At 44.1% G+C, this 21,039-nt stretch overlaps 1 protein-coding gene across 1 annotated transcript; it reads left to right on the top strand.

Moving 5' to 3' along the window:
* The first annotated feature begins 10,532 nt into the window (after positions 1–10,532).
* Prss54 (serine protease 54) lies at positions 10,533–20,994 on the top strand. Its single transcript, XM_076839453.2, is given in 7 exon segments — positions 10,533–10,571; positions 10,573–10,621; positions 14,200–14,371; positions 17,991–18,249; positions 18,793–18,924; positions 20,404–20,712; positions 20,779–20,994. Coding segments are annotated over 7 exon segments (1,173 nt in total). The 5' UTR covers positions 10,533–10,535.
* Positions 20,995–21,039: the final 45 nt, after the last annotated feature.

Genomic DNA, 21,039 nt, shown 5'->3' with positions numbered 1-21,039 from the left:
GAAGGTGCAGTGAACCTTTAAGAAGTGGGACCTAGTGGGAGACCCTTAGGTCATTGGGACATGCCCTTGAAACAGATTATGGAACCCCAGTCTCTTGGCCCCTCTCTTATTTCTGGCGGGAGATGTGAGCACTCATTCCTACATGTGCTCTGTCCAAACCGATGGAACCACCTGATCTTGGACTTGAATTTCCAGAACCACAAGCTGAATAAACCATTTTTCTTTGTAAGTTGATTGCCTCATGTATTTTTACTATAGTTGAAGCTGACTAAGACACTGGCTCTTAACAGAAAAGGTTTTCTGAGTCTTGAATTATTTCCTACCCTCTTTCCATCTTCCCTCCTTTCTACCTTTCCCCTCTGCCTTTTGTTTCTTCTGTTTTCTGGGTGTTATGGTTTAGATATGGTGTCTCTCAAAAGCTCACGTGTCAGACAATGCAAGAAAGTTTGGAGGAGAAATTATTGTGTTGTAGCCTTAACCTAATCAGTAAATCAATACCTGATGGGATTAACTGAGTGGTTAACTGGAGGCAGGTGAGCCGTGGCTGGAGGAAGTGGTTCACTGGGGGCATGTCTTTGGGGTATATATATCTGGAGAGTGGAGTCTCTCTCTGCTTCCTGATCATCATGTGAGCTGCTTCCCCCTGCCATACTCCTCCACCCTGATGCTCTGCCTCACCTTGAGTCCTGAGGCATGGAACAGCTGTTTATGGATTGAGATCTCTGAAACTGTGAGCCCTCAAATAAAATTTTCCTCCTCTACAGTTGTTCTGGTCAGATTCTTTAGTCACAGCAGTGGACAGCTGACTAAAACACTGGGTTTCCTTCTCTTCTTGCCATATGACGCCTACATTTCATTCCCCAGAAGCCTGACTGGGCAACTCCAAGGCCAGTGGCTACAGATGAAATATGTGGAAAGCCCTACATAGTGCTTTCTCATTTAACTGGGGGCTTTGACCTCTTAACTACAATCCATTCTCATTTCTACCACGAGGTTGTCCACAATGATGGGGAATCCGTCTTCCTGAGGGCCACAATCTCAGGGGAGAACTCAACATGAGATGGGTCATATTCCTCCCCTCTTACATGCAACTCTTGAACCATCTCTACCTTAAAATCAAATTCTGGTTTGCTTTGTTTTCTCTGCCATGTATGCATTTGTCAGACTGTGTTGAGTTCACCTAATAAAATATTTGCATATTGTCTCAGAAAACAAAACAAAATCCCCTTTAATAAAAACTTCAATCTACTGGATAATAAATACAAAATAACAAAGGACCCTTTTGTTCGAGTATTTATTTGTTATGCTACTTTTATTAAGCCATAAATCATAACCGTAAGTTTTCCTTTTTTTCCAGTAATTTTAAATGTTTAGCTTAGAAATTAATATTTGATTTAGTAACATTTGATTTAGGCGATTGGCATGAGATAACCTTGTTTTAAAGGATGGGGCATGCTGAATAAATACGTCTTTTCTGCCGCAGTCTGGCTGGGCACAAGTCACGAGCCACTCAAGCAGGAACAAACTTTATTTCCAAACTCCCCCAAACGCCACGCCACCCACGAGGCCCCCCTTCCAGGGACACTACACCAACTGGAACTCCCTCCACTGAAACTTCACCAACCAATGTGAACACCCCAGAACTCCAAAGTAGCAGGCGCCCGCCTGAGGCGGACAGCAGGGGTCTATATACAATTGAACACACAGCCTGTTTCAATCCAGCATCATCCAGTCACAGCAATTATACACAGCTTAACTTAATTATCATCATCTTAATGGCTCGCCTCTAAACCATTACTTCTGGCAAAATGCCAGGGGCCATTCCGACTGGGCTGTGGCTCTCAGCACTTTTCTCTGGAGGGGAAAGCGAGTCTATTGATTTTATTCCTGTGTCCCAGAGATGACAAATACAGTTTTCCTTATGAAACAACTTTGACTGATAGGTAGTGAAGGCCTGTTCTGAGGATTCCAAGGAGGGAGACGCTCAGGCTAAGAGGGGCAGGATGCAGGTTTAGTAGGATGTGATGTCAGCTCAGGGCATGACGTTGGGGAGCTGCAGTGTGGGTACCAAGTATCTGCAATCCTGGTCAATCACTTTATTTCCTTTTTATCAAATGTCCCAAAGACCTCACTCTTTGATACTGGAAATAGATCTCTTTACTTCAGACACAGTCCCAGAGAGGAATCAATGAACTGAGCTCCCTCAAAAGTATTTTGAGGATGGGGCTGTGTAGAGCTCTTGCCTAGCATGTGTGAGGCACCGGGATCGATTCTCAGCACCACATATAAACAAATAAATGAATAAAGGTCCATCAATAACTAATAAAAATTTTTTTAAAAAATTTTTTGGGCTTTTTTTTTTAAACAACTCTTTGTTTTTGATAAAAGCTTATGTTTTTATAAGTAAAACCCAAAGTGCCATTCATAACTTAGTGGAAATTGCTCCCAACATTGAAAGTATAATAATTTTATGTCTAAAGTGACAAAATCAGGCAGCATACTATAATTTGAGTTTTCTTTGTGCCGTTTATGAAATAACTGGCAAGTGAAAACATACCTTAGCTCCACTAATTGCCCTTAGTTGGAAAAGGCATCTTCAAGAGCTGAATGCTTCAAGTTTTATAGATGACATCAGGGATATTTTGATCAATGACGAACAAGTGGCTTTTAGGGGCTTGGATTAGGGAGTGGAAATCTTTAAGAGGAATCTTTGAAATAGATTTTAACTTCAGCTAGGGAAAAATGCTTTAAAAAAATTTTGTAGTTGTAGATGGATGAAATGACTTTATTTTATTTATTTTTATGTAGTGCTAAGGATTGAACCCATAGCCTCACACATGGCAGGCAAGTGCTCTGCCACTGAGTTATAGCCCCAGCCCCACAAAAATGTTTTTTCCCCTAATTTAAAAAGTAAATTTTAGCCAAAAATCTTATCTTTGTTTCTGGACTATTTCAGACAGGGTCTTGCTAAGTTGCTTAGGGCCTCGATAAATTGCAGAGGCTGTCTTTGAACTTGGGATCCTCCTGCCTCAGCCTCCCAAATTGCTGGGATTATAGGTGTGCACCACTGCACCAGGCTAATTTTAATTTTTCATTCTACCTCTAGCAAGTCAGGGTCAATAATTCATCCAATTTTTCTCTAGCAACATGTCATTAGTGTTCATTTTGTAAATGTAGAATCCGACATATTCAGTCTTGCCCCACCCGTTTTAGGTGCCTGTATATTTATATCACCATCATAGCAGGTATCTGGATATTCATAGTACTATTGCTTATTGAATCAATACCCTATTAGTGGACATTTGGGTTGTTTCCAATTTTTTCCTATAAAACTACAGGTAATGCTGTGATCATTGTTCTAGAGGTGCCTCTGTCATTTTGAAACACTGTAAGTGTGTATCTAACCTCTTCCTTTGGGTGTGGGGAACAGGCAGTGACCCAAGGTCTGGTCTAACTTAGAGACTTGGGAGTTAGTGAGGCTGGCCTATATCCTTCTTATATCAACCTGGATTAAATAAAACATTTGTGTAGGACTGCTTATGCTAGGTAATTTATTTTATTTTATTTTTTACTAAAATAATGTAATTTTGTTTAAACTAAATCACAAGCATTTTTACATATTTGGCTGGGTGAAAAAAAAAAACCTGTGGGACTACCCTTGCTGGGAAGGAGGAGGAATATGACTGGGGAGTTCAAATGGACTCCATGGTGATGTTCCAGTCTAGTTTATATGCTGTGTTGTAGGTAATGGGAATGCTGTTTTTTGTGTGTTTATGTTGTGTATTAGCCTGTCCTCCATTGCTATAGCAAAATACCTGAGGCTGAGTAACTTGTAAAAAGGTTTGTTTGGCTCATAGTTTTGGAGGCTGAAAGTCCAAACATCATGGCATGGGCTCTGGTGAGGGGGCCCCTGCCAGGTTGCATCACATCATGGTGCACGGCATCATGAGAGGAGCACGTGCGAGAGGGAGAGGTCACATGGTGAAACAAGAAGCCAGAAAGAGGGAAGGGGCCAGTCTTGCTCATTTACAACAACTGCTCTCTCAGGAATTAACTGGGGTCCCACAAGAACAATGCTAATCCTTTCTGAGAGGCAGCACCCCCAAAGACACCACCAAACACACGACCCCTTAGGGGACACACTCAGACCATATCCCAGCCACAGCATATTGTCACTATATACACTTAAGTGTCTCCTACTATTCGTAGGACATAGTTCATAATGTATTTTTAATAAAAGAAAGAAATTCTTGAGGTGTCAACCAAGATGAAATTCAAGTTCACTCTATGGGGACCCTGTTTTCCAGTGATTGCTGCTGTTCTTATTGTTGATGATATCTTATTGGCACTAGTCATTTATCAGACATGGAATAAAATAATAGACATAGAAGATATTCTGAGCACAAGACTGGTGGATCAATCAGGTTATCTTTTTCTTCTTTCTTTGCCTTTTTCTTTCTTTCTCTTTCTTTTTTTTTTTTTTTTTTTTTTTTGCACTGAGGATTTAAACTCGGGTTCTTTTCCACTAAAGTACCTTATTATTTTAATTATTTTGAGACAAGGCCTCACTAAGTTGCTTAGGGTCTCATTAAATTGCTGAGACTGGCCTTGAACTTGCAATCCTCCTGCCTCAGCCTCCTGAATTGCTGGGATTACAGGCGTGCGCCATTGTACCCAGTATCAGTCAGGTTTTCTTTGGTTGGTAACAAAGGAAACTTCCTCCGGCTGCTATGCTGGTGAGATTTCACAGGAGAAACATCTGTGGAGGGTGGGATGGGGACGTGCCCTTGAGGTGGCAGCAGAACCAGAACCTTCTGTTGGCCTGAATGAGTGGGTCCATCCGCTTCAATCTCTCTGACCCTTGGCTCAAGGCTCAAGTTCAGGGATGAAGGGATCTGACAGATCTGGCTGTGGCTGAAGGTCCACCCGGGGGGCTCATGGGCATGTCGATCCTGTGTGTCATTATAGCCCCTATTCACAAAGAGAGAGGGGTGGCTGGGGGAGAAAGGAAGGCTAAAGAGGTTCAGCAAAGTGTACAGTGATGAGAAATGGAAACAAATACTGTAACTCAGAAATAAGAGTGGCTCGAACTCAAGTGTGATTCATTTGTACTGGAATAAGTGAATCCAAGGGTATGATGACTTCGAGTCAGAAAGAGAGAGAGAGAGAGAAAAAAAAAAAGCAGCCAGAAGACAGGATGCATAAAACCAAATAGCAACACCAAACCCAGGGGTGCAAACAGGAAATATGAGACCACTCGAAGTTACATTTCACTCCACCGGGAAGCCACTAGTACATCTTCCAGCACATGGTGGGTTGCAAAGCTCAGCCCCTTTTGACTTGGAGCATCACTGCAGACCAGGTGGCCTGAGAAGGCCTCTCATGCAACACAGCACAGGGGACACCCCTTTGAGTTATCTTTAATCTCACAATCCCCAGGAGAAGATTCCAAGAAAAGTGAGCTGAGGTCAGAGCTGCACCAGCTGGGAGAGGAAGGGTCGCCTTAGGGCAGGTGTTCTCAGCAGCCCCAGCTGTGAAAACAAACCAGTGGAGAGAGCAGGAAGCCAAGCCACAGGCCTGGTTAGTGGTGCCCTCTGGGGCCAGCAGAAGCAGGAGCAAATTCTCTCTGGGAGAAAGTACGTTCAATTTAGACCCTTAGGGCACCCATATAGGCAAGAGGAAAAAAGTAGCAAGTATTTTGAAGGTACAAGGAGCCACTTGTGTGTGCCAGGTAGGAGACAAAACAAAAAACTACTTTAGAATCCCTCCACTTCTCAAAGAGCTGACCTTGGAACTGTCAGAATCCAAATATAGAACAGATATATGTATATATGAAGTGTTTGATGAAGGATGTATTAAGGAACATAAGACCCCAGGAAAATATAATCAGAAATAAACAGAGACCTTAAAATGGATCTTCTAGAAATAGCAAAAAGAAAAAAAGTTTCTTTGTTGAATTAAAAAAAACAAACAAACAAATGCACCAAACAAATAAACAAAAACATCTCCAGAAGGTGGTTGAACAGAAAATTAAAGATGGATGAAAAGAGAATTAATACACTGAAAAGTATATCACAAGAATCACCCAGAACACAACACAGAGTGATAAAAAGATAAAAATATGAAAAGACAAGAGATATGAAGAATAAAATGAGAAAGTCTAGCATATACCTATTTGGAACCCCAGAAATAAAGAATAGAGAGCCTAAAGAAGAGGCATTATTTGAAAAGACAACAACCAGAACCCATAAGAAAATATAAACACACAAATCTAGGAAACATGTGTATCCTGAACAGAACAAATGAAAAGGGATTCATGCTTCAACTTATAGTGAAGTCATAGTGTACCAAAAGTTCTTAAAAGGAGCCAGAGATAAAGAACAAATACAGATAAATAGTCATTATAGTCCGGGAGGAATTAAAAAAAATGAGTCATAGTTAGAAATCTCCACACAAAGCAAATATCAGACCTAGAGAGTTTTCAAATTAATTCTGCAAAATTTCAGTGAACATGTCATTTCTATCTCCCTAGCTAATTCCATGAAGCCAGTTTAACTAAGAAGAAGAGTACATGAAGAGTACATGAAAGAAAAATTCGCTGCCAGTATAACTCATAAAGATGCTCACCAAAAATCCTATTTGAAACATTGATGAATAATAGTGTTTCAAAAGAGAAAATAATGTCCATAAACTTCATTAAGCACATTAGCAAATTAAAGAAGAAAAAGCATATCCTTATCTCAATAAATGCCAAAAAGTCATGAAAAAATTCAGCCTTAGATTTTTATTAAAACAAAGTCAAACTTAGAAATAAAAGGGTTATTCCTTAGCCTAATTAAGTAAATCTACTTAACAACTTCTATCATATGTTATTTTAAATGGGAAGAGTTAGAAGCCTTTCCTTTGACCATGAGTTTGGTAAGGAAACCCTCTATTGCCAATTCTATTCAGCTTTGTACTAAAGGTCTTAGCCAAAGCAATAAGACAAGAAATGAAAGGAGTAACAATTGAAAGGGAAGAAACAAAATTTTCATTACTTGCAAGTGATATGATTATTTATGTGGAAAACACAAAATAATCTAAATAAGATTTTTTATGATAAATTTACTATAGATTAGTACAAATTCAAATAGTAAGAAATGGCTTTAAAGCATAATAGTAAGAGAAGACATCATTTAATTGAAACCAAAAAGTATAAGATATCTAGGCATCAATTCTATCAAAAGATGTACCAGGTCTATGTGGAAAAATCATAAAATTTTATTGAAAAATCTTAAAGGAGACCTAGTTAAATGATAGATATTTTGTATTTATGGATAAAAAGATTCAATATTGTAAAGATGTTAATCTATCCACAAAAACTGATATTTAAATGCTATGCAATTCGAATACAAATCTTCGCAAGGTTTCATTTGTGTATGTATATAAGTTGCCAAGTTGTTTCTAAATTATATAAAAGTACAAAGTGCCAAGAATATTCAAGATACTGCTAAAGAAAAATAATTAGGTAGGATATTAAGACATAAAAGGCTGTAATATTTTAGATTGTGTGGAATTTTCACAGGGCAAATGACAAATGACCAATATAATAGGAGAATGATCTTGGACACAAACCCAGGGATAAATGGAACTTTGATATATATATATAAGTCGCACTGGAGACCTGTAGACACATATAATGCTGGCTCAACTGGGCATCCAGTGAGAAATGGATCCACACTGTGCACCTCAAAAAAAAAAATCTAGACAGAGGACTTACTGTGGAGAACTATAAAGTTTTGAGAAGACAAAGTGGAACTGATCTCTCAAATGTTCAGCTACTAAAGTGTTTCTTAAATAAGGTGCCAAGGGTCCTAACTGATACTGGGGATTTATCCCAGAGAAACTCTTGCACATGTGCTTAATATAGAGTTTAGGAATTACATCATGTAGATAAACCTATTAAGGAGCAATGGAATAAGAAATGCATTCTCTCCCAGGAGCAGGAGAAAGAGAGAAGAGGAAACTTTTAGTAAGTACAAGATGATAATCATGTTTTCTAGCATTTCTGTTGTAAGTTTAGTGATGTATAGAATTTAATAGTGAGAAATTGGTGCCAGGCATGGTGGTGCACATCTATAATCCCAGTGATTTAGGAGGCTGGGGCAGAAGGATCACAAGTTCAAGGCCAGCCTTAGCAATTTAGCAAAGCCCTAAGCAACTTAGCAAGACCCTGTCTCAAAATTAAAATTAAAAAAAGGGGGGGGATGATATACTCTGGTTTCTTTTCAGATGATATAAATCTTTTGTTTTTTACTAAAAAAAAGGGCTGATGATAAAGTACCCTTGGGTTCAACAATCCCCTGTACCCCCCAAAAAAAATTGAATGGAAAGTTTAATGACATATAGAAAATTTACAAATATTCCTTTTAAATTGAGTAACTTACAATCTAAAGTTTTCATTGGAGTTCAATTTACATTAAACTTTTCACTGCACTAAAATTTACATTAATAGACACAGCAGACATGGTATAAGTATTCATTATCAGTTAGTCCCTATGACTGTTGATTATAATTTGACTTTCAGGGTACAGTGACTTAAAAGCAGTCCATGGATTTGATCCACTTACCATTTCTGCTTACAAAGGCAACATGTGGCCCAGACTGACAAACCCAGACTCGGAGATGGCTCCCCACCCTGGAGTTGTAAGACCTTGTTTGGTCCTGTTCTTGTCACTTTCTAGGTTTGTGACTCTAGGGAAGTGACTCCCACACTCTGAGCCACCATGTTCTATCTATAAAGCTTAACCTTCTTCTTTCCCTGGTGACTTGGATTGTGAATGAGAAAATGTTCATGAAAGTTCTTTGAGACCTTCAATGGGGAGTAAATGGAAGGTAGATAAATGGAGTAAACCAACTTTCACTTTTCCCACTGCCCATGTTTCCCATTCTGTTCTCCCAGCAGAAGTCATTCCCGCCTGGGGTTAATGGTGATAGGTGCAGGTGTGCAGGGCATCCAGGGGACCACCAGAGCCAGGAGACAGCAGCCCCTTTCTGACTGGGGCTTCCCTTCCCATCCCGCCATTTTGTCTCCCTCCAGGCATCATTACCCATACAGCACATCTCTTCTGAGCACTAGTGCCAGGTGCTTGTGAGCCTCTGTGGCTCACCGGGTTAAATCTTACCCCCGTGCTGTCAACACTTTCCTTGAGTCCCGGCATTCGTGCTGAAACCAAAGTTGCTCATAAATGGCTGAAGCACAGATTCCAACTGGCCCCATGTCTTAGCCCAGCAGGTCTACTGGGCTTGAGCCCACTGAGCTAAAGAAAACTGGGCTGACCCTTGAAGAACCACACTGGGATATAGGATGCTGAAGGAACTGGAAACCTCCAACCTACCCCATTTGTGGGCTTCCTGAGTCCAGCAGTCTGACAGACTTGGGTAGCTACAGGGTGGGTACTGAGGGCAAAGACAGACCCAGGCTACCACCAGTGAGAACTCTGTGATCTCGCAAGAGATGTCTCCCCAGCCGGACCTGGGCAGAGCCTGACGAGGTTAGATGTCAAGAAGCTTTTCATCCCAGGTCTTCCTGAGTTCCCACATCCAGACGTTTGCTTGGAGGCACCATGGTAACCACGATGCCACAATGGAACATTCTTCCCGAGGTAGTAGAACAAACTCCTCTGTTGAGCTCTGCTGTGTAAGGCCGCCAGAGTGAATTCATTTCTTCTTTAGTGAGAGCAGTTCATGGAAGAACTCTGAAGACCATCCTGAGGACCAGGAACATCCGGTGTCATGAGGAGAACAAGGTGACTTAGAACGGTGTACCCCGGTTTCTTAGGGCATCATGCATTGCTTGAAGCAAGGGTGCTGGCCTGGAGATGTGGAATGACACGAAGAACCCAAGAGCCTGGATTCAGATGGTCCTGAGATCAAATTTCAGGTCCACAGCTTGGGAGATGTGTGACCTTGGGCTGGTTTTTCTCAATGTCTCTGAGTGTCACTGTGTGAATCTGTAAAATGAGGCTCATGAGAGGGTCTATTTCCCTGGGTGGTTGTGTGAATGAATGAGCTACATTCTGGGGCTGCAACTTTGGAAAGGTACTGGCTGTTGACTTAATTAAGCCAGCATGACTTAATCCTGCAGAGGTGAATAGAGGGGTCAAATCACAGGAGAGACCTGAGCCTGGGGTGGGCTTCCACCCAAACCCTGCTTTTTCTCTCAGCAGCATTTTATGGATACAGAGTTACTGCAAGGGTTGAATTCCATGAGGCAAAACAAACCCTTCTCAGAGACCTAACTCTCTAGGACGTCCAAGGGTCCAGGCTGCATTGAGAAGAAAACTGTAAAAAAGTGGGCTGCCTTCTCTCCTTGAGCCATCTTACGAACTGCTAGCTGGACATCGTGCCCCTTTACTGCACAGAACCAAGCACTAGGGATGTGACAGGTTGGTTTCGAGGGTCCCTGCACTCACCCCTTTGTGGGGGGTGAGGAAGACCCTGGGTGTGTTTGCCGGGATGTGCGGTCGCTGAATCTCCTGTCTCCCCAGCTGCCCATGGTGTCCGCTGTGGTCCTCTCTGGGGATGGCAGAGATGAGAGGGGTGCTGCTGGTGCTGCTCTGCCTGTTCCAATCCTCTGCCGGTGAGTGGCCCGGTGAGTGACTGGGGAAGGAAGACACAGGGCAGCGGAGAGCAAAATAGCCCCTGGGACTGCTGTCTTGTAACCCAGGGTGCAACAAAGTCGGGGGGCTCAGCTGACCCCACCTGGGCCAGGAAGTGAAGTAGTCCTCAGTGTCCAGGGAGGGACTCAGGGAGCTGACACAGCACTTTGCTCTGACAGCAGGAAACAGGCATCCCCATGAACCGTAGGGTGTGGATGCAGGAAAGTGGCTTCAGAAGCCCAATGCCAGGGCTACTCCTTAGGGTAGGAAAATAAGCCTTAGGCTGCAGAGAGGGATGCCAGGCAGAGAGTCAGCAGCCTGACCGACCCTGCCCTCTGCCAACTGTAACCACCTAGTATGGGGCTGCTCCTGGGAACAGCGTGGGCTCCTTCTGCTGTAGGTGGCCTGCAGCCTGCCAGCCAGAGCCTCAGGTGGCAACTGTGGCAGCTGCAATCCCCTCCTCGCCTGATCTCCAGGATCTTTAGGACTAAGAGTTCCAACCCGCAAAAGGGTAGGCCGACAGGGGCCGGCTGACGACTAAGCCCACTACATCAGGACTGGCCCCACTCTGCGACCACCACAGCTGGCTGGGCCCTGCCTTCCCAGGAAAGATGGGAGACAAGACAGCGCCCACCCCCACGCACATGCCGGAGCTCTCCACCTGCCTCAGTCTCCTCCACCTCCACCGCCTCCTTGCAGCCCCAAGGAGACAAAGAGATGCCTAGAAAACACAGCTAAGTGACCCAGATAGACATTTTATCTCTGCATCCGATCTCATGACAACTTGGCTTCCCAAGGGTCAGTGAGGTCAACTGAGTGGGCCAACTAGAGCTTTGGAAAGGCACAAGCCATCACATGCACAAGGCACCTGGGTTAGGAGGGATTGATCAATGCCTGGACTCTGAAGATTGCCAAAGTCCCAACAAAAAATCAGACTGTAGATAAGGAATCCTACTTTTGGTGGTTCCTGAAGCACTTTGTGGCCTTACTGTACCATCTTGCTAACAGTGAGCCTAGTTATTGTTCCAGCAAAATCTCCAAGGGTCCCTTAATGAGATATTTGATCACATGATGTCCCATAATAGAGAGGTCCTCTGTGGTCTTTTAATGATACTATATTGTAGGTGACAAGTAACCCATGGTATCATGATTTGGAAACTCTGTCTCTGGCGCTGACAGGAAAGGTCACCTCCCAGACTTCACGGCAGAACTCTCGGCTCCTCTTCTGTATACTCCAGGTGCACTCTCTCGAGTCACAGATCTCCACATGGCCATCACTCATCGGCCTGTGCCCACACCTGGCAGGGCTCTGTGATGGGGAGTGCATGGCTGTAAGTGCAGTCACCAATAGTAAAATTCATACAGTCTGGGGGTGTTCATCATGTGACACCTGTGACCCAAGGCCACCAATTTAGAAGTAAGTATTGGTGCTTGCAGATCTGGATTTACAAAGAGCAACCAAAGCAATCGTTTGATTTTAAAAAATACAGTTGTCCATTCTGCCCTGAGGTTGAGCATTATCTGTCTTAGGGATACCGCCTGCAAAGCACCTTGTGTGATCTTCACTACACCTCTAAGAGGTGTGCGGGTCCTGGACCCTGCCCCATGTTTCAAAAGAGGAAATGGAGACTCAGAGAAGTGAAGTGGCTCCCCCACATTCTCACAGCTGCCTCAGAGGCTGACTTGAGTTTGGACTCTGCCTTCAGGCCCTTCCCAAACACACGTTAGACTCTCTCCTGAGAAACTACCCTGAGTAAATGCAGTGCTCAGATTCTGGTAAATGTAATGCACGGCCAGGACAGACACTCTCTCACCCACCTCTGCTTAGGGGCATTCTGGGTCCAAAAAGTAGACAGGGACCAAGTCCTGTGGGGGTGGGGCTCCTCAGACAAGGCATGTTGACTGGGGAAGGAAGACACAGGGCAGCAGAGAGCAAAGTAGCCCCTGGAACTGCCGTCTTGTAACCCAGGGTGCAACAAAGTCGGGGGGGGGGGGGCTCAGCTGACCCCACCTGGGGCTTTGAGCACGTCCATTCCCTTCCCTTTCTTTTTCCTCCTCCCTCTTTCTCTCCCTCCCTCCTTCCTGTCTCAAATATGTTTTATTTTTAATTTTCTTTAACTGTCACATAAAAATTGTACTGATTTGTGAGGTACTCCTTCCCAATTGGATCAATTTTTTAAAAATATTTTTTAGTTGTCAATGGACCTTTATTTTATTTATTTAAAGGCGGTGCCAAGAATCAAACCCAGGGCCTCACATGCTGGGCAAGCACTCTACCACTGAGCCACTGCCCCAGCCCCTGGATCAATCTTAAGAGTCTTCCTTTTCTGACATCCTAAAGCTCCATGATTCCATGTGTAGAGAACTTTTTTTTTTTTTTTAATTCAGGGCAAGACGGGACCACCCTGGACCGACCCAGTACTAGTAGGGGAGTATACTATTTAAACCATTAATCAACATTTAAATCTCACTGGAAACAAAGTCCAGGCTATCCAAGAGATTGTCCAGTTCAATAATTGGAAGGCAGACGCTGAGCAGGACTGGTGGGGGACACAGACAACCCCCAGTGGCCAGAACCTTTTAGCCCCCCAAAGACAAGAGGTCAGGGAGCCTTAGCTGGCAGAGCCCTTTTGTTCATGAACTAGGTAACTTACTGAGCAACTGCCAGGTGCCAGGCACCATGTTAGACCCTAGGGATCTATTCCAAGTAAAACAGACCCAGCAGCAGGGAGAGACGCACAGCTTGCTGGGAGAGAGCAAGGGTGGATTCAAGGATACAAACTGTGGCTGGAACATAAACCTTGAGGTTGAGAGGTTGGAGTCTGGATTCGTCTGGAATGGCCCCATAGGCTACCAGCTGTGTAAACCGACAAGTGCTTAGTCACCCTCACCCTTGATTTTCTCACCCAGGAGCTGAGAGTGGCAACGCCCAACCTTCAGGGTTGTTGGGGGGATCCTGTGAAGTAGGGAATACAGGCAATTACCAAATTTTTCTCAGGACCCTTTAACACTCTGAAAAATTATCAGCAATGTCCAAAGACTTTTTGTTTTATGGAGCTATAGCTTTCTGTATTTACCATATTAAAAAATTAAACTAGGAAAAACTTAAAACACAAGAACACACAAATTTACACACACTATTGGCCATCTGAGGGATGACATCATGAAGCCTCTGGAAAATTCCACCTACAGAAGGAGAGTAAGAAAAGCAAATCATAGTTTTAACCTGGAAGAAAAACATCTTGACTCCCCAGGTCCCAGAGGACACTTTGGGAACGGGTGACGTATTCAGAAGAGCTCAGGTATTGCCTGGCATGTAGGGCTGCGTGCTCAATAAATGAGCATTAGTATCAATGTTGGATGTGACGTTTTGGTCCAAAGATGCCATCAAGCATCTTTAATGTGGAAGACCACCTAGGAGAAGGAAAGAAAAGAAACAGGGTGGTAGAATCATGATGAGCAAGACGGAGAGCCAGCTTGAGAGGGGTCCCAGGGCTGGTGGCCCTGTAGGCGGCCACAAACCCCTTGCCCCACAGTAAGGTCCGCACTCCCTCTGCAGGTTGCGGCCTCCAGAAGTCCCCACTTAGGGACCTTTCCGAGGAGGACCTGGTCACCAGCACACAGTTCCCCTGGGTGGTGTCGATACAGGACTTGCAGTACACCCACCTGGCGTTCGGCTGCATCCTCAGCGAGTTCTGGATCCTCACCATCGCATCTGCCTTTCAAAACAGGCCAGTACCTCTGCCTTGGGGCTCACGAGGCCAGAGGGTGGGGTCGCAGGGTGGCTGTTCTCTTCTCAGTCCGGAGACACCTTGCAGGATAGGGTTGATTTCCACTGCCAGGGGGGCTGGATTCTGGCTCACCACCTGCTCTGCCGCATCTGGGGATGTGGCTCAGTGGTCCAGCGCCCCTGAGTTCAATCCCCGGGATCTCCAGCCAAAAAAAAAAAAAAAAGTCGGTGCCTCTGTGATTATAGTAAAATCAGAATGCATGTCCTGCCCGTAGAGAATGGAGCAGAAGCCACTTTGCTCCTCAGTTGCCACTCAAAAGTCCCCAGCACAGAGGCACCCTGGCGTAAAACCCAGTTCAAAGCCACTTTCGTACAGTGGCACTCCAGGGCTAAAATTTGTATCAATTTGCTAGGGGTAACAAAAGAAATTTGTCATAGTTTGGGTATTGGCAGGTTTGATTTCTCCTGAGTCCCTTCTCCTCGGCTTGTTGATGACCGCTTTCCAGCAGTGCCCTCGCGTGACCTTTTCTCTCTATGTGGACATCCCTAGTGTCTATCTCTAGTGTCCTATTGAATTAGAGACCTGCCTCTTTAACGTCAATGACCCTCTCAGTGGCTGTATCTCTAAATACAGTCCCATTGGTGGTCAGGGTTTCAACCTATGAATTTTTTTTTTTTTGGCAGGGGAACACAGTTCATTCCACAACATCCCCCAATACAGCTACGAACACACCATCTACCTTATTCCTCTCTTAACTTTTTTCACTTGATAATTTTGGAGAATTTATCTTATAGATAAGAATCATATTTGCATATTTTATGACCTTTTTGCCAGCTGTATAATACCCCATTGTGGATATAATATAATTACACAGTCCATTAACAATGGAAATTTAAGCAGGGTGTGGTGGTGCCTGTCTGGAATCCCAGGGGCTCAGGAGGCTGAGGTAGGAGGATCTTGAGTTCAAAGCCAGCATCAATAAAAGTGAGGCACTAAGCCACTCAGTGAGACCCTGTCTCTAAATAAAATACAAAATAGGGCTGGGGATGTGGCTCAGTGGTCAAGTGTCCCTGAGTTCAATCTGCAGTAACGCCTCCCCCACCCCCAAAAAAAAATGGGAATTGAAATTGTTCCAACTTTGACTAGTACCAAAAATGCTGCAGTGGACTTGTACAAACATTATTTCACACACATGCAAATATAGTGTAGTATGAATAACCTAGGTGTGGAAAGACAGAATTAAAAAAGACATGCCTTTATATAATCTCCATTGCTCTTGCCAACGGGCCCTGCACGGAAGTTCGGAAGCTCTGCTTTTCCGTTAGAGTTTTCATTGTTGCTATTCTCTATCACTTAGTCCTGGTTTTGAGTTTTGAGTTCTGGTTTTGAGTTTCACTTTGACTCAAGTGTCTTATTAAAGACAGAGTTTTAGAGTATCCAGATGCTAGGGTCCTCTGTTAGTTTTTTCCTAACATTATTCGAATTATGCTGCATAGCGAGTTATTTAGCCACTTGCTGAGGTTGTCTGTTATATGTGGAACATGCTAATATTTTCCCAAAAGTTCACTCTCTGTCTTTGATGTATAATTTGTTACTTTTTAAAAAAAATGGGAAGAGGAGGTCTACCTGATCAGTGTACTAGACTGACAGAAGTGAGTTGAAATCTCCTACTGAGAACAAGCCTGTTTCTCCTCTTATTTCCTGTGATTTTTTTACTTGGGCACTGTGTCACTTTGCCATAGACTGAATTCTTTGTCGTCTCTAAGAGCCTTTTGTCACCTTACTTAATGCTCTTCTCTGAGCCGATGTTTGGGTTTTGACTCCTGCTTCTCTTTCTTGTTTCAGGTTGCATTTTCTGTTTTTATTTCTTGTTTTTCTTTTCACTATATGACATTTCTTTTGCTTTAGGTGTCTCTGCTGACAAATTTGTTTCTTCATTCTGCTTTTCAGAATGAAAATCTTCTTTAGCTTAGATCTGTAATTTCATGCAAGACCCCCAATCCTCTGCTTCTTTCTGGACAGTTCTTTCTAGATTCTGCAGTGGCCAATGCCAGGATTTCTATCTTTTCACTTCTTTTCTCCTTTTTTATCATCCAGTTTTAATGGATTACATGGGTATGTTGGTGTTCCCTTCATTTCATTGGTGTATTTACATATTGCATTCTTTCTTTTTTTAAATATATATTTATTTTTTAATTGTAGTTGGACACAATACCTTTATTTCACTTATTTATTTTTTATGTGGTGTTGAGGATCAAACCCAGGGTCTCACCTGTGCGAGGTGAGCTCTCTACCCCTGAGCCACAACCCCAGCCCCAACATTTTTTCTTATATTAGCTGTAAAAGAATAATAGTTTAGACTCCTAAAAAGATGAAAACATTTACATACCTATCTCTGACTTACTTTCTAACTTGTTATGCTATTTGATTTTTGCAAGGGTTTACATTTTTGTTATAATCTATAAACTTTTGAAAGTTTTTTGTTTTAATTTTAGTCCAATATTAAAATGAATTTCACATACCCCAACAGTCCTTTGTCTGGATTTCCTCCATTGGACACTAGGTCTGGCTAAAATGCGTCTTTGTGTAGTTTGTGAAAAGGCTCCCAAGAACCACATTTCCTTGGTCTTTGCATATTCAAAAGCATTGTGCTGTCCTTAAACCTGGATGATCACTGAAGGACAGATTTCATGCCTTATGATTTCTTTCTTTTTGAAGATTTTAAAGGCTTTGCCCCACCTACTCCACTCTGGTTTCTAGAACTGAATTTTGCTATAGAGAAGTCTGAGCTCGCTCTATTTTCTCCCCCTGGGTAGAGTGACCACTCGTTCTTGTCCACCTGGGAGGAGTCTGGTTGAGACCTGCTGTCTCAGATTCCTGCTGTTAGCCCCTCCTCTCATATCATAGCTTCTCAGAGTTAGACGGTAAGTGATATGACCCAATTTAGATTGACTTCACTTTTGTTCTTCTGGGATAGCCAGGGACTTCTTGTCACCTTAACTTAAACTTAACTCCATCATTAGTAAAACCAGAACTTCTCCAAAGTGTATTTACAAAGTATCAGATTGGAAAGAAGCTTGTTTTAAAGTGTCAAGTGCTAAAAGCAGGAGGCTTACACAATGGGTATAACCATGTTTTTAAAAACATTCATAGAAAGTTTAACATTTGTAACAAGGTGTTGGAACAAAGGGTGTGAAATAAAAGATCCTTCAGGCTCCCAAGGGAAGACACCAGCCTGGAGACTGATCTAAAGGAGTGAGTAAAAATAAACCCAGGGGCCGGGCATGGTGGCGAACACCTGTAATCCCAGAGGCTCAGGAGGCTGAGACAAGGAGGATCTTGAGTTCAAAGCCAGCCTCAGCAAAAGTGAGGCTTGCCAAGAAACTCAGTGAGACCCTGCTTCTAAAGAAAATACAAAATAGGGCCAGGAATATGACTCAGTGGTCAAGTACCCCTGAGGTCAATTCCCAGTACCCCCAGTAAATAAATAAATAAATAAGCAAGCCCAGGGAAGATGAGTCGGATACCCATATTCCAGGCTGGGAAGTAAGGCAACTGGAAATGCGAAGCTCCTGGTTGCCTTAGCTTCTCAATGTTCTCTTTCTTCCTCTCTCTCCAGGAAGTCTGCCATAGTTATTGTTGGTATAGCTAACATGGATCACAGAAATATTGCTCACACAGAGTATCCAGTCGATACCATCATCATCCACGAGGACTTTGATAACCACTCAATGAGCAATAACATAGCCCTCCTGAGGACAGACTCGGCCATGCATTTTGACGACCTGGTCCAGTCCATCTGCTTCCTGGACAGAAAGCTGCATAAGCCACCAGACTTGCAGAACTGCTGGGTGTCAGGATGGAATCCCACGTCTGCAGTTAATGCAATCCTTCTCCTAGAGGAGGCTGTGTGTGTGCTGGCAGTGGGGTGACTCAGATGAACTGTTCTAGGGCTTACTGTAATAATTCAGGCTATTTGAAGTTCTGGAGTTGGGCTGGAACCCTCACCCAATCATGGAATCTCTATATTACATGGGTCCTTTTTCCTCTAGGCCTATATCCAAACTGGAAGTACAGAGGTAGTGGACAGCCTGAGATGTGCACAAGGTTATGGGGGGTAGGGAGTGGGGGTGGGGATATTATTCCCTAGATTAGAGCTGACTGTCCAGCCATCCCTGGAAAAGAAACAAGGCAATAGACATTCTCTAGATGTGGAGGAAGGGTGCATTGTTCTCTGCCTGTTTACACATTCAAGTCCAGAACGATGACAAAAACTCAGACATAGGTTCTGGTTTCTAGAAAGAAAAGGGATTTATGGGCACATCAACCTGTTGTCATTTGGATATGTGAGTTGCAGCTGCACTGACACAGGGGACTGCCTTCTTCTTAATAATTCTTGGGCTCTCTGTTGCATGGTCCAGACAGGAAATCACATGACAATGAGTATCCTGAGGAGAATCTCCGTGAAAGACATTGACCTGTGTCCCTTACACCTACTCCAGAAAACAGGATGCGGCAGTCACACACAACGGGAAACCGAAGCCGTCTGCTTGGTAAGAACAATAATGTAGAACCTGAATCCTGAGACTGAGCCTTGGGTTCGTCCAGGTGGGCCTGGAGGCTCCTCCTCCCTGCATGGGAACCTCCGCGGGGGCATGCCGTGGGATTCAGGCAGATGGCTCAACACAGATCTGCTGAATGAACAAACCAGTTCCCATGTTCAGTGTGGCATGATTACGCAGGTCTAAGTCACAGATTTTTAAATGGGCTGAAGGTGCCAAACTCCATGTGCAGATATATCTGAGCAGGTCTGTAGGAGAGGAGTCACTGAAACCAGCCTCTGTGGAATCTAGACTCTCCTCTAGTGCTGGTCAATGTCAGATATTGGGGTTTCCTCCTGTGAAAAGCCCTTCCCTCCCCCTGTATGAGGGCTGTACAGATAGGCCCTTCCTGCAGAGTTGCTCTTTCTTCTCTTTACTCTCACCTCTCTTCTGGAGTGACTTCCTCAGGAAAAGGGAGGCTTATTGAAGGAGGATACCCCAAACAGACCAAACACCCTGGCCTCACCCTGGGAAGGGGCCGCAGTGGCCACTCTTCTGCCTCTCTGCTTCTCCTGGATGAATCTACTCCTTTTGTCAGACACTCGGGGTCTGCCTGCGTTCAAACAGTGAGAGCAACATTTCACTGCCTGCTCTTCCAGCCAGACAGGCCTCACTGGTCCACTTTGGCTGAGTAGCCATTGGAGGACAGCCCTCTTCGCAGACCTAAGACGGGCCATGGGCTAGAGGTGGATGTGGGACATTCCTTTAAGAGGAGGCCTGGAGTGGGGAGTGGGTGGGACAAGTAAGGTAAATCATACCTAGTAATGGTCTTGTTGCTTTTCCCATTTTTCTCAACTTTTTTGTGGAAAACTGGTGGCCTTTTATAGACATCAAGATGATAGAGAATGCATCCTGTGTGCACGGTACCATGGAGCTTTGCATGTGTTAGAGGCATTTACTGTGTCCCCACTTGGACTCAGAGAGAGCCTCGTTACTTGGCTAGGGTGGGGAAATCTGGGAGGCCAGCCCAGTGGGCATTCCCTGGGGGCTCTGCCCCACTCTCTAGCCATTCCCTTAGGAACTGCAGGTGGAAAGGGGCAGCTTAGGTGAAAGATGGGAGCAAGCTAGGGAGGAGAAGGGGAGAACAGCATGCATTCAAGGACAGTAAGTAAAACCAATATTTGAGGAATGAGAAGCCCAAAGAGGGAAGATATAGTCAAAGTACTGGGGACATGAAAGGGACAAGAAAATGCAGTATGAACCAGGAAACTTCAGGCAACCGTAGGAGTCCACAAATAATTTGCATAATAAAAGGAAAATCATGTTGGAATTTGTGGTGGTGGCTGTCTAGATTTGAAATAGTATCCCTCAATTTGCCCTATTTCCAGGGAGAACCCGTGTAAAACATTTCTAGAACAAACAGCACAAGGATCTATTAAGAAAAGAAAACATGTTTTTCTAAGACCTGAAGCCTTCTGTCCTTTGTCGCAGGGGGAAGCAGGAAGCCCCATGATGTGCCAGCTACAGCAGTTGGATCTGTGGATCCTGAGAGGAATCCTGACCCAAGGTGGAGATACATGCCCAGGCATCTTTATATACACCAGGGTGGAAGATTACAGCGACTGGATCATGTCCATGACTACCAGGGATGACCATCCCCTGTTCTCACTCCAACACTGGGACAATTTTATGCCTCGTCCCTCTTTCGAAGAGCACGCTACCGTGACACGGAGCACACATTCTGAAGTGAGCCACAGGAGCACACATTCTGAAGTGAGCCACAGGAGCACACATTCTGAAGTGAGCCACACCAGACGGTCCCAAACCTCCTTCCAAGAACAAAGTAGTTCCACTATGACTTCACAGCTGAGGAACAGCACTAGAGATGAGCTAGACTTTAGGGAAAAGGGTCTCCGGGAATCGGGCAGATCTTCGGAGGCGGCCCTTCAACCCATGTACTATGACTATTACGGTGGGGAGGCTGGGGAGGGCGGGTCTTTTGCAGGTCAGAACAGGTTACATCAGCCTCAAGAAATCATCTTGGTTTTCTTCGTGCTTGTTTTCTTTGGCAGCGGTGTCTAGTCTAAGGGGAGCTAATCCACCAAACTGAAGAGGAAGCTCAGGATG

This window comes from Callospermophilus lateralis, chromosome 18, assembly GCF_048772815.1.
Source record: "Callospermophilus lateralis isolate mCalLat2 chromosome 18, mCalLat2.hap1, whole genome shotgun sequence".
NCBI classification, from domain to species: domain Eukaryota; kingdom Metazoa; phylum Chordata; class Mammalia; order Rodentia; family Sciuridae; genus Callospermophilus; species Callospermophilus lateralis.
The sequence above is the reverse complement of the archived record's forward strand: the minus strand, read 5'-3'. Positions and strand labels throughout refer to the sequence as shown.